This window comes from Glossina fuscipes, unplaced genomic scaffold, assembly GCF_014805625.2.
Source record: "Glossina fuscipes isolate IAEA_lab_2018 unplaced genomic scaffold, Yale_Gfus_2 26, whole genome shotgun sequence".
NCBI lineage: Eukaryota > Metazoa > Arthropoda > Insecta > Diptera > Glossinidae > Glossina > Glossina fuscipes.
The window spans coordinates 458,675-475,813 of record NW_023998421.1 but is presented as its reverse complement, the minus strand read 5'-3'; the positions used below and the strand labels follow the sequence as shown (position 1 = coordinate 475,813).

At 32.3% G+C, this 17,139-nt stretch overlaps 1 protein-coding gene across 3 annotated transcripts in view; it reads right to left on the bottom strand.

The window, feature by feature from the left end:
- The window catches only part of LOC119635554 (CUGBP Elav-like family member 2), a 134,746-nt gene extending 118,110 nt beyond the window's left edge, over window positions 1-16,636 (bottom strand). The window contains exons 1-2 of one of the 3 annotated variants that reach the window (XM_038030412.1): window positions 15,782-16,636; window positions 647-909 (exon numbers count right to left, since the gene is read on the bottom strand). In XM_038030412.1, the coding sequence (XP_037886340.1) occupies window positions 647-909; window positions 15,782-16,545 (1,027 nt within the window). In that variant the 5' untranslated portion in view covers window positions 16,546-16,636. The remainder of the gene's footprint in view (window positions 1-646; window positions 910-15,781) is intronic. The other 2 variants (XM_038030409.1, XM_038030410.1) reach the window with 2 other exon arrangements.
- Window positions 16,637-17,139: the final 503 nt, after the last annotated feature.

The window sequence follows — 17,139 nt, the reverse complement described above, 5'->3', positions numbered from 1 at the left end:
AAATAAAATTCTTAAAGGGAATAATCTAGATATTGTTCCTTAGGGAGTGTGAAACTAAAAGTTCATCAGGCGTACAAAAGAATTTTTATAGGCTTCTTGGTGACCTCAAGTGAACACATTTGTATTCATATACAGTATGTTTACATTCATTAGAAACAAACGAGCGAGAGAAAAGGAAAACCAAAAAAATTGCCTAAAATCACTAAATTACATAAAAGAAAGCAAAATGAATGTTTTGCGGCATAAAAGAAAAAAAAAACAAAACAAAGAAAGAAATTCTGTAATGTATGTTCTCGTACACGTATCTGCACATAAAATGGTTATTGCTTTTAAGTGCCGATAATGGCTGCTTCTTACTTAAACATTCAGGTGTAGTAATACCATAAGGGTAAGAAAAAAAAAAAAATAATAAAATTCTTTCATCACAATAAACTTATATATATTTACTGATATCATTATAACTATAATTCTTAACGTTTATAGCTTTGATTAAATTTACTTTTTTATTTGCTCCTTACGCTTAGTATTAACATAAAATTTTATTATATTAAACCAAAGAAGTGTTATCTCTGAAGACCGTTTCTCATTTACAAACAAGATTAAATCTATAAAAATGAATTTTTAATGAAAATTTATTTGTACTAACCTCGGCTCATCATGGTAACCTTATCACGTAGAATATTTAATGTGTGTATACGTCCATACTGTTCAAATAATGCACGTAGTTTTGGCTCATCCCACGATTTTGGCACCTGACCGACAAACATTTTTATTGTATCCGGATCTGGCTCTTCTTTAATAAATTCAACGTTGCCTTTATTTGTATTACAAGGCAACATATCAACATCGCTACTAGTTGCGCTTTGGTTATTTATTGAGACATCAACAACAACTTCACTAGACGCATCTCTATAAATGAAAAGAATGGAGAAATGTTTTTAATAACTTTTTTAAAACTCGTAACAGGCAAATTTTTGCACTATTAACTTTTGCCCTTGCATCATCCCATAGTCAAAGCAATACAAAAGTATTTCTATTAAATATAACTCACTTACATACGTTTGATGTTACCCTAGCTTGGCCCAGGGAAACTAACAGGAAACATTTATGCTAAGGCAAATAGTTTAGTGTTTAACTGATCTTTTATTTCCCAAAGAAAATAGCTTGCACCGAAGAGGGCAGGTCTTCGTCGCAGGTCGAAGTCAGGCGTAGTTCTATCTTATTGTCCGGAAAACCTTTGGATAACAATTGTTCGTCCAGTCACGAAAATTACATTTCTTTAAAGAAAGACTTCAAAACATTAACACTGATCTTTGTTTCATTCCCTTCAAAATTTATGTTTTGTTTGTTTCCAAATTCATTAAATTTTTAAATTCAAGACTTATTTCTGAGCAAACTGTTTTTAATCGAAGTTGTCCACGTTGTACAATTTAGCGTTTCATGACAAGTTACGACTCCTCTATTTTACTAATTTCTGCATTGCATCAACGATTCTTAACATAGTAAGTGAATTTATTGTCAAAGTATCCCGGACTACATTAAACTTTCTCGTGTCAACGCACACAGCTAAAATTGCCCCTAGTAAATGACTGCCTCTAGTAAGTGCTAAATGGTTGTTATGCGTTTAAATTTATGTGAGTGTGCTTTTTCCTTCCCGCTATACCCATAGTCCATTGCCGTATCCTTATGTTTATTATTATGAAAGTTATATCACTTAGGTGTCCCACTACATTCAAGTAATTGGTTATCCTCATACTGTAATGGCAGATCTTTAAAGATGCTTTTTGAACTCACTTCACTGCTGATTCAGGATTCCTGTCACTTCAGCAATGCCTCAAGGGAGTCATGTAGGACCTTTTCTATTTATCCTATATATTGATGATCTTCTGTTAATTTCAAACCTTTGCGCTTATCCATATCATATATATATATAGAGTATCATATATATATATAGAGTATCAAATTCACATTATTTGGTCTCTTCAAAAAGCACGTAGAGAGATTCATAAGCCATTTCGCCTACTTTGAGATTGTGCTTGCTTTTAATTATATGTAACATGTTGTGCGTTGCATTAATATTTAACACGCGTGAGTAGAAATAAATCAAAGAACGTCTGAAGGGCCTTTGATTAATTCCACCAACACATATTATTTTATTGAGATATGCAAAAAGAAAATTCTATCTGAGGATAAGCAGAATCACTGCTAAATTATTCCTTTTCGGCATATTATGTCAATTTCTCAATTCTCTCATTTATGAGAACTTAAACGCTTAAATTTCCATATTAATTTTCACTTAAGCCTTATCAATGTGAAGTAAACTAATTTAAAAACCAAACAAAGAAATCGTAATCATTTTACATACAATTCAATTCCACAATTCCTCCATATTCCTTCACAGCAATGGGACATTGCTTTTATATTGGCTTTACCTTTGCTTTGAGTTAATGAGATAACAGTAAAATAAGTTTATTGAATAAAAGTGGGAGGTAATAAATATACGACATAAAGTGATAACGTTTATTGTACTTATCACGGGCGATATGTTAGCAATAGTAAATACTTTGTAACACATATATATGTGCGTCGGACTGGTCTTCACTTCAATCCAAGTTGTAGATTAGTTTGAAAAGCAGTCTCGTTTTAACAGTTGCTGCCTATTTTTCCGTCTATTGATATCAAGATTATAAACTCGAAAAATTAGCTACAAAATCAAATTTGATCTCAGTCCTCTCAACTCCTCTCCTGTCATTTTCTTGTCAAGCTAAGTTCAAAGGTCTGTAAAATTCGCTCAATGGCCCGTCCAAAAATGTCATACAAATTGAATACCGAACTCACCTAACAATCTACAAAATGGACGAATTATATATATAACTTTATGTGTGTAATGGCCCAGAAAGTGTTGCCAAATTGCATATAAATGATTTTTGATAAATACATTGCAGGCATGTTATGATATACGACCTTGACTGGATCGAGCTTACCGTTAGGGTTGGGTGTTGAAAGAATCGGTCGAAACCGAATATGATTTCTTTTCCGTTTTTTCCTTTTTAATAGTTTCGTTTTTTATATAAAACTATTTGTTTGACTTTATTTGTTTTATTTGTTGCAATTAGCGGATTCATTGGTTTATTATCTAAAAATTTTTTTCTTTATTTTCTTTTACAATTTTAAAGAATAAAACGACATTTAATTATCATTAGTAAATTATTTTCAATACAATAATACGTGCACTTGCGCCGGCCCTAGTACCACCACAAATGAAAACGATTATTTAACAAAATAAACACACTTCCAGCTTATAAATAAATATATAAAAGTATAAGCTGGTTTTTACATTATATACATGCGCATGAAAATATACGCATTTATATACATATATATATATATTTAAAGTGTATACTCATTTAGATGATTAACTTCGATGCACTTTAGTTTATTGCCATATATATGCATGTAAGTGTGCGTTTTATATACAAATAAATGCACACACAAATGAATGCATTGGTGAGATTATATATTATTATTATATATGTTATGTTCATTTTACATGTTTGCAGGGCTTTTTGCATTGCATCACCAAATGCAAGTGCAAATGTATGTTTATTAAGGGAAATCAAAATTAATTTAAATGTGGTAAAAGCAATTGAAAAATATTGTTATTGTTCATTTTTTGGGCATTAGGGTATTATATTTTGGTGGTTATTGATTTTGTGAGCAAAAAAAAAAGAAGTAGAAAAAAACAAACAAAAAAAAAACAAAAACAAACGGAAACAAAAATGAATAAATAAGCAAAGCAACCAAACGAAATATATTTCATTTAAAGCAATTATTAATTAATTAATTACACTTGCGTATTTAATTAGTTTAAAACCTCAAAAATTATATCGAAATTTTTCAATTATTTTCAATTATAAGCGAGTGACGAATGCTTCCTTTTTACTTTGCAAACTTTGTAGAGCGTAATAAAATAAACTTTAGACGCAGCATAATTAAGCCTTCCGGCTAAAAATATATATATATATATATTAAAAAACTTTCAGATCGAAGATTTTTCGCAAAAATGCACAAACTTTCTCTTCTCCTTTATATTTTAATATATTAGCTTGAATAGTTTTATAAAAAGCTGTAAACACAATTTCCAATTAATATCTGCTGCTTCATCTTATTGATAATGAAAATATATTGAAATTTCAGAATTGATATAACTCTTTTTAGACATTAGGTTGTTCGACGGCAGTAAAAATTTCACTGATCCCGCATAAATTGTTGGTCAATTTGTTTTAAAATTAATCTGAAATCTGATTGAAAACATATTTTAAGGGCAGTTAGAAGACCGTTATCTGCAAGGAATGCTCTAGTGTTTGCGTCATTTGTGTGAATATTGTAAAAACCTTGCCTAACTGTCAGGGATGGGCTCGCTGGTTTTGTCAAGCTCTCCTACCCTATAATAGGTGAATTTAGATGTCCAAGTTACTTCTTAATTACTTTAACTTTAATCATTCACATGCCCACGTTTGAAGTATAACAACTCATATACAATCACTTCATTTTCTCATCGCAGCCAGATTAACATCAACTTGATTTAATATCAGCTCAGGCAATTCTAATGACAAAAGAGTCCAAAACTCAGGAAAAAGCAAAACATGAGAAATAAGTTTCGTAACTGTACAATCTGGACTTCACAGTGCTTTAACAATAAGCTTCTATGACCCATGTTTGCTTTTGATGTGCTACCTCCACGTATCTTATGAAACTCTAGAGAAAGAATGAGGCTCTTGTCAATTCCACGCAAATTATGTCTGTGTTATGTGACACGAACGGCCTTGCCGATCAGTTTTCAATCATTTTCAGAATCAGCTGATCTGTCTTCGCATGTGACGACCCAACTGATTTCCGATCATCTTACAATGAATGGTCTAATTCGGACAGAATGCGATACAAATAAGATAAGTTTTGTCTACAAAATCATAATACGACGATAGGTAAGATAACAAATTAACCTAAGTGTGGAACCAAAGCAAACTTGAGACTATAGTCTTGACATTTCGCATTACATTTTTTAAATAGAATGACGTGAATGCTATAGCTTACGTATAAGACGCAACGTGAGAGATGACATTCGCTTTGTAGTGTAAAGAAAGTAAAGATACTTTAAGTAAATTTGTGAAAAAAAAAAAAAATATACTATGGAAAAACCTGACATATTAGCTTGTCAACAATTACAACAATAAGTCAACATTGAAAAGCGAACGTTTTAAAACTTGACTATGGAAGAATTAAATCCGATCTTTGTAGAAGAACTTTAAATTTTCTCTCTCATTGCTTTTAAGACGGAAATATCGGATAGCAGATGTGATGCGGGATTAACAGCCACAGATCGAATATCGCATTGTCAGACTATCAACACGATTTGGAATTTCATGGCTTCGTCGAAGCTAAGATAAATGAAAGTCAAGAGGGATAGACAGATAATCATAAATCGCATTACGCTTCCTCTGGAGGCGCGATTCTGACCACAATAAATTTCCTAATACGTAAATCAATTAGTTTAATAAAAAATCCTTTTATATGCACTTAATATTAATTTCTACACATTTATAAAATTTCATAAATAATTCAGTAAATTTAAGTGCGCTTAAAAGTAACTAACTAAATATTAAACACCAGCGATTATGTGGGAATGAGCCGATAAGGCTTTGTGTATAAAAAAAGCAAAAGAGAAAAAAAAATAATGGGAGATTGCCTAAAAAGCGTTAAGCGTGTTGAGCTTAAAATTTCGATTAAATAATAATGAACCAAATATGCGAATGTTGTTTGGTTAACTCTCGGAGTGTATTACAAACAGAAGGTAGATCAAGTGAGGAAATTGTAAGCGGTTATGGGCGGATCCTTTATATCCACCACTTTTCTTTAAAAAGAAAAACATAAAAATCGCTTTACAATATCCTACAATGTTAGGTGGGTGTGGATGGTTTTTTCATGTTCATGCGATGGCTGTATTTTTTTTTTTTTTTTTCTTTTTTGTTTTATCTATTGTGGTTTATTACTAACGAGCAATAAACCCAATTTTTTTAGCCTTTGAATTCGCTGAATATTCTCAATCGAACTGCTACTGTAGGCATATTCTTTGATCGATTTGCCGTGTTTTTAAGTCCAATCAGTCTCTATGAACTTCCAAAGTTCTCGGTAACTTTTTGCAACCGAAAGGGTCTACAACACAGTCACACACACAGATGGACTGAGAGAGAGTAAGAGAATTATATTTTGTCTGTAGTCCCTGCGGCTTCCTTCTACATGTGTAAAAACTAACACTGAAATCGTTTGAAACTAATTTAGGGCGTAAATGCACACTGCTGCCAGGTGTAGTTTTCTAGAAAATTAATTTAATTTATAATTATTATATTATTTGTTTAAATTTAAAATAGAATAATTACAAAAATTTTATATATTATGGGATTAGCTGTAAAGTAATTAATTACAACTAATATAAAATATAATAAAAAAACATTTATTATTAATTATACATTATTGTCGCAATTGGCAACAATATGCCTTTAAAGGTTAAGGGATAAAAACAAATGGAAGAGTTCAGGAAAATTATTTGATGAAATTTGCTACACTCATGTGTCTTGACTTAGAGACATATAGAGATGCCCTCCTAAGGAGAGAAAGTCTAATTTCTTGTTTTTCATAGTGGAAGCCGAGAAAAATTAAAATTTTTATAAAGTATATTAAGTTTGGAAAATTTAGACCGACTTATGTGGTATTTCGGGCTTTCTCCAATGTGCGGGCTTTCATAGAAAGTATGTCTCTGCAAAACGGGCAAAAAATTGTCCGTAGCGAAGTGAAGTAGGGTATCTAACAAAGGGTCTTGCGCGACTATAATGTCCTCAATTGTTTCTCTCGACTTTGTTTTAATGTAAACTTTTCCTTTTCGATGATCGCATTGTTCTCTTTATATAATTATCCCAAATTATTATTTCTCAGGACTTGGTATAGCTACTACATCATGACATTTGGTTCAATAATTGTGTGTGTTGAGCATAGAGTTCAATGCGTGCGAAATAAACTGATATCAAGGATACTAAAAAGCCGTCAAATACTGTTATACCTAAAACGATCTGATTTTCTGTTAAATAAGTTAAGACAGAAATCATAAAAAGAAAGCCATCAAATACATGCATATGAAAGCATACAACATAGAGAGGCATAAAGAAACAACAAATGCAACAAATATTTTTCGATAATGTTTAATATCAGATGGTTTCGTAAGGAAAGATATTAAAATTTGTTACTAACTCAGCTAAGAAGCAAAGTCTTTTTAAATCGCAGGTGAATAAGTATATACTTCATTAGAGTTCAATTCTCCATAGAAAACTTTGGCGTTTGTTAATTCGATTGTTTGCTTCTTGCACCTGCACGTTGAAATTATTCGCAGTTTTCATAAAAAAAATTTCCTTTTTTCCCTTCTGGAGACTTTGCAAACTGGTTAAAATTTTGGTAAATATTTACTCTCGCCATTTAACTGTTAAATTATACGAAACCGCAAGTTTACGGATTACGAAAAATGCTTTTATTCGTTCGATAACAAATGAAATATGAAAACATTTTTATATTCCGTAACTCATCACCCACGGAGAAGAGACAGGAAAGACAAAAACATACCTACTCTAAAATGGTTATTATTTCCCTTCTATTCCATAAATTGTAAATTTATAACCTTTAGAAGTTTTCCGTAACAGGAATTCAAGGAGGTAAAAGCGCTTAACAAAGCTCACCATCCCGACGTTGACAAGGAAAGAAGCTAGAAAAAAGGCGAAAATTGAATTTTTATGTTTAACATAAAACAATTTTTATGCAAATTATAACCAAAAAAAAAAAAAAAAAACGCAAGATTTGGATGAAATTTGAAGGATGAAAAAATATCGTGCAGAGTTTTCTTTTGTGAAAAAGGTGACAATCGCTTATATTAGAGTTTCACTTAAGGCAATTTATGAACAAAAATTACGTATAGAAAAATATGCACAAGAAGTATGACAAATTCAAAGTCTTCAAGCTTTTGCGCAAACTAACGGTTGGCATTTTCTCATTTCATATACGAGGATAACGCGAAAAAGCATAGTGTGTAGGTTAAAAAGAACTTTACGGTTTTCATGAAACTCAGCTTAAATTTAATTTGGAAATTTATTCTCTTAAGTAGATTTCATGTGTACCAAAGAAAACATCTTTTTTTTTTTTCCACTGAAAAACTTATCTAGTTTTCTAAGCGGTCTCATTCAAAGTCGGCGACCTTGGCCCACCAAATATTTCTCGTCTCTTTTGAAAGAATTAAAATGCGTCACTACACCTGCGATAATGCAAAGATCATCGTAGAGTAACAAGGCTTATTTCTTATAGGCCCCGCTTTAAAGAAGCGTGCCAAAAAAGTAGACCTATGTGGACCAGATTCTATACAATGACTTTATATTTTTACTTATGTGTTCTCTACATTTTTATCATGAAGCGCTGAACATTGATAATGTGCTTATACGAGGGAATGCTCAAAAAATGGTTCTATCCTAGAAATTTTTTCCAACTACATTCACCCCACAAAAATGCTATTTTTCACTTATCATTACAGAATACAAGTGGACGTGACACTGGTTTAATCCAATCCAATTTGCATAGTCTTCGTTCTTAGGCCTGAACGGCTCAATTTCATCAAAAGTTCTCAAAAGATGAGGTCAGCAGATTGAACATAAACCACGTAAACGAACAGTACGCAGACAGACAAATGGGCGTGAAATCTAGCTTAGATCGATTCTAAAAGGCACTCCAAACACTATAGCGTATAAAATAAGACTGAGAGGCTTGGCTACCTGCGGTCTTCTTAGAGGTTACGTACATAAGCAGAGATTTAATATACCATGAGCGCAAGTGGTGTAGGAGCAAAGTGCTTTGGGACTTTCAAAAAACAATTCTTATGTTAAGCTTAGTTAAGGTTTTCCCATTCATACCATGTTCTTTGTTCTTACGTTTCTTTACGAGCCCAAGTAAAATTGCAATATGAGCGTAATTCACCCGCAAGCAAACACACAAGAGCTAAAAAACTGATATAACCTCGCATAAAATTTCAAAAAGTCAGATTTCCTGATTTGATATTAAACGAATCATAATTACTTCAGAACTAATGTGAACTAATTTTGGCTTACAACTTGCTTGCCTGTAAACAGAGACTGGGCCATTTAAAGATTTAGCATAACAGTAACGTAGCCGTAATTATTGAAAAACATTTCCTCTTTCCTATATTTATGTTGGATTTAATTTCTCACATTATTTACTTTAATTTTACATTGGCTTTCGTCTGCTTCTTCATTAAACAAAAACTAATTCAAGGATAATTTTACGAAATATCATAAAAGTGCACTCTTACCGGAAATAACTGGATGATAATGAAGAAAATGCTAATGAACTTGCACTCCTACCAACCATAGTTATATTACCGTTCGTCCCTGCTAGTATTATTATTACTATTTTACAGCTACGTTAGTACGACAACCCTTTCTAATAAATTAAAGTCATCTCTAAATACTGCGTGCACTAAAACGAATCACTGCGACAGAAAGTTAATACTTTTTTACTTCATTCATATCAAAATGAAAATTAAATGGACAGTAATAAACTTTCCCTTCTTAAGTTATAGACTTTGAGATGAAATTGAATTAAAAAGGTTTTCTTTAACATGTTCAACGTTTCCTCCTATATGTGGTTTAAATGTATTGAAAGACTGATAATAGAATTTTTTCCAAAAACGTTTGAACATTTAAGAAAGAATTAATTTGATTAAGCTTTGCCTTATTCTCTAAGTTCTTGGGCATGGCATTCATCAGTCGCTTTTAACTTGATTGCAATTTAATTTATACTTTAGAGCAATGGTTAGCATTGGCATAATGTTGGTGTTTGTCATAATTTATACATGCTTATGATGAATTTGTTTAGTACTTAATTTAAGGAGTTGTTGAATACTTAAATTAAGGTAAATTGACATTAAAAATATAATAAGAGAATTACTAAAAGTTCATTAACATAGAAGAAGAGATGAATAATAATAAAAACAAAAAGTTGTAACCTTCAGTTTTAAAACTAAGTAATTGAAGAATTTTTTTTAATAAACATTATTTCATGCAATCTTGTAGAAAGCGGAAAGTATTCCTTCTTTGTTTTGATAACTTGAATATCATTTGACTTAAACGACCTAAAGCGTAACGGTGGGCCAATTATTGAATATCTTACATCACTTCCCCTAATAAAGTTTTCCATTAATCTTCTTTTTCATGTGAAGGCTTACTTTCTGTGAGAAGTCTTTTATGATCAGGCATCTGAAAATTATGCTTATGTAGTCCAATGTAGCTATAGTAATTTTCTTTTGTCAAATCATTATTTTGGGCTAATTTCCAGCGCTCTAAAAACTATTAGAAATTGTTTTCATATAAAGTTTTTATTTTTTGTAAAAGCATTTATATGGAATGGAACTTAAAAAAATACTTTCATCCCATGCACTTTGCACATTTATTTTAACCCGCCGGAATGCTATTTTTTAATTGATTCTTACCAAAAAAGTATTAAACATGAAAATTCCTTTTCGCGAGTAATAGCACAGCTTGTCCTTGAAACAAAGAAGTCGGACTTCATCAGAACACAAACGCCAAAGAAAGATTAGGATAGGCGGACAGACAGACAGACCGACAGGCTTAAATCATTTCAAAAAATAATGCTCGCTACAAGGTATATAAGATAAGAAAAGTTTCGGCATAAATTTCGGGTCAAGTACATCTTTTAAGATCTCTTTTATTCGCGAAAAATTACCCATTAGTGGGTCTAAAAGGTAAAATTAGTTTGATTGTTTCCTTTTTACACCTATTTATTATGACAAATCTATTTCGCCGCCTCCGAAGTAATCTTCGAACTTAAATCACGTTCCTTGCTAATAGTTTGCCCCGGCGGGAAGAATTCATAGGGCACAACACTACGATAAACGAAGAAAACTATATAACGGTTTTTTCGATCTTGGCTCACCTTTTGCACGATATTCGCTTGATTGGTTGCTATTTACGTGCAGTATGCATAGATTCAAGTCTCATCTCTCGTAATAATGCGTTTCATGGCTGTTTGATTGTCGGAAATCAAGTCTTCAAACAAATTATAAAATCGGAAAAATACTTTTTGTGTCGTACTAAGCCGACCGCAGATGTGAAATTTTAATTTCATATTCAACAACAAAGGTGATACATTTGTCACTAAATTTATTTTGAAGTTTCCGCTAAATATTTAAACAACACGTAACAGGCGATTAGATTATGAATATAACCATTTTCGCTTGGAATCGACTTTATTAAAATACCAGATGAGAAGCGGTCTTTTAAAAATGTATACGACATATCGAACTCGATTCGACATCTAAAATTTTGAAATAAATAAAAGCGTATGCTAGGATTGACGCACACACCTGTGCTAAGCTCTTCAAAACAATTGATTCTCTGGTCCCTGCATCTAAGATATTTCGCAAAAAATAACTGACAAAATCCATGTTTCCTTTGTGGTTTTAGAAAATGTTTAAAAATTTTACTGAACAAATTTTTAAAGAAATCTCTTTCGATAACCCGTACAGAAAATCTCCTTACAAATCTTTTTAGAATTTTTGCACACATTTTTATTTTCTGACAGTGGAAGTAAAACGAAATGCTTGCAATTAACTTGTAATATTTTATGAGCGTATTATGATCTATTACAGCAAGCAACGCAAGAAAATAAAACATTTAGCGATGGCACATGAAATGAATAGAAAGCTATTTACTTTTCTAAATAAATTATAATAAAGTAGAAAATCTGTATACAAAGGAACGCGTGTACAACAAAATCAAGTAACCTAAGCAATAAAAGTGGAGGGAATGAATAAATAGAAGACGACAAGCACTCACTCTCAATGAATGTAAAAGCGTAAAATGCGAATATTTAAAGAGCGAAACGTTATCAACAACAAAAACGACAACAACAACAGCAAAAAAAAAAACAAAAAAAAAAAAAAAAAAAAAAAAAAAATATTCCAAAATCCCGCAATGTAGCCGCACGAGATTTAGTCGTTTCATTTTAGACGGCACATAGCCAAACAAATTCAAAACGTAAAGATGAAAAACGCAAATTTAACGAAAGAAAATCTCTTCTTCTGCCGTTTTCAAAACGTAGTTAGCGGAGAAAATGCAAACAATTTTAAACACACGCGTGTACGGTTTCAATGGGAATGACTGCGTAGTGGTAATAATGCTGATAGTATAAGGCGCGTAAAACCATTTAAATAATGTAAATTATTAATGCCTCGTGTGTATTATAGCTTAAAATAGGAGGGAAAAAACATTTGAACATGAGCAACCGAAAACATCATTCTATATTCAACGAACTTCTCTGAACACTTTTCAAGTCGTCCTAATTTAAAGTTCCATGCCATGTGAGTGTAGTATGATTTTGTAATGGCTGTTGGCTGTTTTGAGACCGTGGTTGATTTGTATATTAAAGCCGATTTGCTGTGATTGCGAAAGTGTCAAAGTACATTAACGCACACAAACAAAGCGACAGCGAGACAGAGATGAAGGCGAGACTAGTTTTGTCTGAAACCGTTTATAAGCCTGAGTGCAGTGCCATTGAAATTCAAATAACACCATTGGTGTCGGTGAATGAGCGGTATCCCAAAACAAAAAATCACCGAAAAGTAGCAGTAACGGGAACGGTTTTCCTTTCTTTTTTTTTAAGGTATTGGGCAGTGATCGGTTTTCATGCAGTTGTTTTCTTGAGAAGATATTGTCTATCATATGTCGTAATGACTCTTTCGTGCCTCATTTAATCACATAATTGAAAGTAGTAAGAAATTGAATACTTATATTGACCACTTATTAGTCTGAACTGTATCGAGTTGTCTACATGCTTACATCGATTTATTCATTTGTGCCCACATTCACTTACGCCATTGACATGAAAAGTTAGCTGCCTTTACCGCCCTTAGTAGGTTTAGTATATTTTAGGTTTACAATTCATTTAGCCCCTAATAGAAGAATGTTTCAGTGTTTACGGAGTAAGCAAAAATATTTAAGAGCCTTTCGGTTCGGCTGAAGTTCGTTCCTATGAGCGTTCATTTCCTTTAACTATTTTAGATTTAGGCTTAAGGCTTCAATCGCATAGAATTTTTTTTTTTTTTTGCATTTGGCTGTGGGGTTTTCAATAATTTATGTCACAAGTTGCAGAACATTCTGATCGAAGTAGATAAGTAGCAAGATGCGTTTTAATCTAATTTACTGGAGAATTTTTTCAAGACTTGTCAAGGCGCAATGATGTCACCTTAGCCTTCGATGATGGTGCGATGTGTGAGTTTGTTGAACAAACAATGCGGAGTTTTGCCGCCGCCCCGACCCTATTCTCCAATGTTGCCTATTGTTTTTCGCCACTTCCCAGACTCAAAACCCTATCCAAAGGATAAGATAACAATAAGACGAAGAAAAAATCATTGGGTTAGCTCTACAACATACTTAAAAGAATGTTTCTCAGGCCGGATAATATGTTAGCAAAACTGTGTTACCTAACAAATGTAAATATTAGAGATTAAATAATTTTTGAGTAAATCGGAAATTGTCCTATTCTTCTGACCAAACGACGAACGTTTTAATGGTAACGCAAATATTTTTCATTTAAAATTTGAAAGATGATATAGATGGGCTCACCCATCTACAGCAGCAATAATTAAGGCCCAAAAGAAGCTCATTGTTCAATGTTTGAAAAACCAAATCCTAATTATGGAGCCAAGTGCTCCTAATCCTCACGCTACCGGGAATAAAAATTCACTTTTCTCTAGTTTTATCTTTCAATTGTTTTGGTTATTTACATAATTTCTGACAATTTACCACAGCATTATACCACAGCATTATTTATTTATTTATTTACATCCGTGTTTTTGTTCATCTTTTACAATTTCTAAGAAGAGGAGGAATAAAAAAAAAATTTTGCCCAAGTTAAAAATTAATTTAAGTTGTCAAAAATCTCTAACTAAGATTTATTCAACAGTGTTGCAAACATTTTCCTGGAATATTCTACGAACACCTCAGGGTAACTTTACGTCCTTCAATATGTCAATTTTCTAATTTCAATTTAAATTCAATTCGCCAGGAAAAGTTTCGCTAAAAAAATGTTCTTCTCTCTTGTGGATGATGAAAGAAATTCTTAATTAAATTCTCTTATTCCTAAGAATTGAAATATTTTCAGTGAAGGTTGATAAGCGTTTAACCCTTTCTTTGGACAAAAATAATTTTATTATTACAAAACGTACCAGTAGGTAAGTAATGTAAGCTTGTTTGCAGCATTTGTTTCTCGCTCTTATAAGACATTTGCTTTGGCTGCTTAAGTGTTTTTCTTTCGCCAACAAACACAAAATGCAGGACCCATGTCGTAGATCACAGAAAGTTTGCATAGCTACCGCTAGAACAGTCATGATGGATGTTTTTCAGTTGCGTATTCAGAGTATCTAGAGTGGTTTTATGAATATGCTCATCATCGCCCTATTAAACATTTTTAGTTGTTTTGATCGTTATCATAATAACCTTAACATAAACTAATTGCAGGCCTAACCCTTAAATATTTAATGATTATTGATGAAACCCGTCTTAGATTTGATCACCTTTATTGCACACCTACGGATGAACCTCTCTAATAGCTTCTATTTTGAAATAATAAACAAAAATTCTATAGTATTTTAACTAAATCAGAGGATTTTTATAATTATATGTTTATATGTTGACCATTTTTTGTTTAAAATACCCTGTAGAAGACTTTCTTTCCCTCTTTCCCAGTTTCGCTTACCTTAAAAGGTAATTGTTTCACTTAATTTTCTTTTGCCCCTACTGATGATTGGAACTTTGTATAGCTTCCGACCAATATTTCCTATAAATATTAAATTAAAGCCATTTGCCTGCGGTGGGCGTGGCCGTTTTTTAAAAATGTATTTGCTAATCTTTAACTTTCATATCAATTGACGGAACGGAAATCATAGTAATTGTAAACAGATGAACGTAGAAACCAATATAAAAGCTGGAACGACTCAAAAGACCAAAGCTAAGATAGATCCTTTCTTAGACTTTGAGTTTAAAAAATGTATGGTCTTATGCGATATGTCAAAAACAGTCCGAAACACGTCGTTAAAGCAAAGAGGGGGAGTTAGTTAAATCGATTGAACTATTTGTCACGGTCACACGTACGTTTAGTTAGTATAGTCGCTGATAGATATGTATACTTGGAATAACGAATCTATCCGCTTCACACTTCTTAATGGTGAGCGTAAAAGTTACTTAAAAGTATTTAAGGCAACTTTTCTAGAATCTTTTTGAAAATGTAGGCTCGGTATGACTACTTGAGTACGGAGTGTTTTTAATATTAAAGACTTTATGGATTAAAAAAAGAAAAAAAAAAAAAATTATGAACTTGAGAGTCGGGGGTTTTTAGCACATTTACTCACGAACTATTTCTTAGCACAACTTGTGGGCATACCATCACATAACAAGGTTATATTCCTCTTATGAAGATTATCGGACGTTGAATATTAATTTATGTAATTTATAGGGTGTCTGAAGTTCATTGCCCGTTATCGTAAACGGGGGAACGAAACTATTGTTATTGTATACAATTAAATAAAGTTTATATATGCATTATTTGGAGAATTGCAAAAAATAAAAAAGAGATTGTAAAAAATATAAAATAAACTTACGAATTAATTTGTGACGATTGGCTGTCCATGATATCATGATAGCTGTTGCTGTTGTTAGCGGTGGCGACTAATGAAGTCGGTGTTGGTAAAGTTAATAATCCACTTGATGTTATTGCGGTGGCAACAGATTTAGCTGCTGACGCTGTTGTTGTTGTTATCACTGGCGATGTTGTTACTGTAGCAGTTGTAACCGGGGAATTTATTTGGTTTTGTAAAAGTGTTTGAAACAATGTACTCGCTGCTGCCGATGAAGTCGATGCAAGTGTTTTTAAGGTATTGGACGTAACAGACGCCAATGCCAGCGAGGATGATGATGATGATGATGTTGATGGTGATGAGTTGTAGTTAGAATTTTGTGGCCGTAAGTAAGGATGAAAACTTTTTGCCGTATTTACAGTCGTTGTGTTGGTGTTACCAGCTGCATTGGCCGTTTCTAGGTATTTAGTATGATATTGTTGCAGTTGTTGTACGCTATTCAAATGGGTTTTATTCACTAGATTATGAAGTTGCTGCTGATTATTATTGTTTTTGATATTGTTGTTACTGTAAACACCATTTGTACTGTCATTATTTGTGGTACTGATGGCGGAGTTACCATTAGTAGTAGAGCTGCTGGCAACAGGTGTAGACAATGATGTCGAACTTGCACCAGTGGTTATAACTGTGGCGGTAACTGATGATTTGTTATGCTCTTGTACAACGCTGCTAATATTATTCGGTGTTTCTGTTAATTTATCCGAACACACTTTCAAGGATTGCAACATGTTTTTTGTTTATTAGAATTAGTTTTATTATTATTATTTTAAATTTGTACCGATTTTTCAATTTGTTTTCTTTTCTCTTTTATATAATTTCAGCTGAAAATAAAAGATAAAAATTTTCGTATTATATATAAAAAAAAGAAAAATATCATAATAACTAAATTTTTATTATTTTCGCCCCAAACGTAAATAGCTCTAGTTAAAGCATATGAATACCGTGCTACCAATTAATTAGTTTAATTGAAATCGAATTATTTGTTGTCGCACTTGAGTTAATTACATTTATTGATACCTGTCAGCCTGGGCGGCTATATATAAATTTACATATACACATGCATTCATATAGACTTTACCAACTCAATTATCGGTTCACTACATTATCGTGGTTGTAAGTATTTCAAGCTTATGCGGTCAATATGTTCGCACATCTATATAAGCATCTATCGTCACTTCTCCTATCCTTGATAGGCAGCATTATGCTCAGCTATATTTTAACGTTACATAGATTTCAAGTATGTGTATCCGTGTGTTTGTGCGTGTGTGTATGTGTGTACGTGTGTGTTATAAGGTAGAAATGTTGCAATAATTATGCTAATT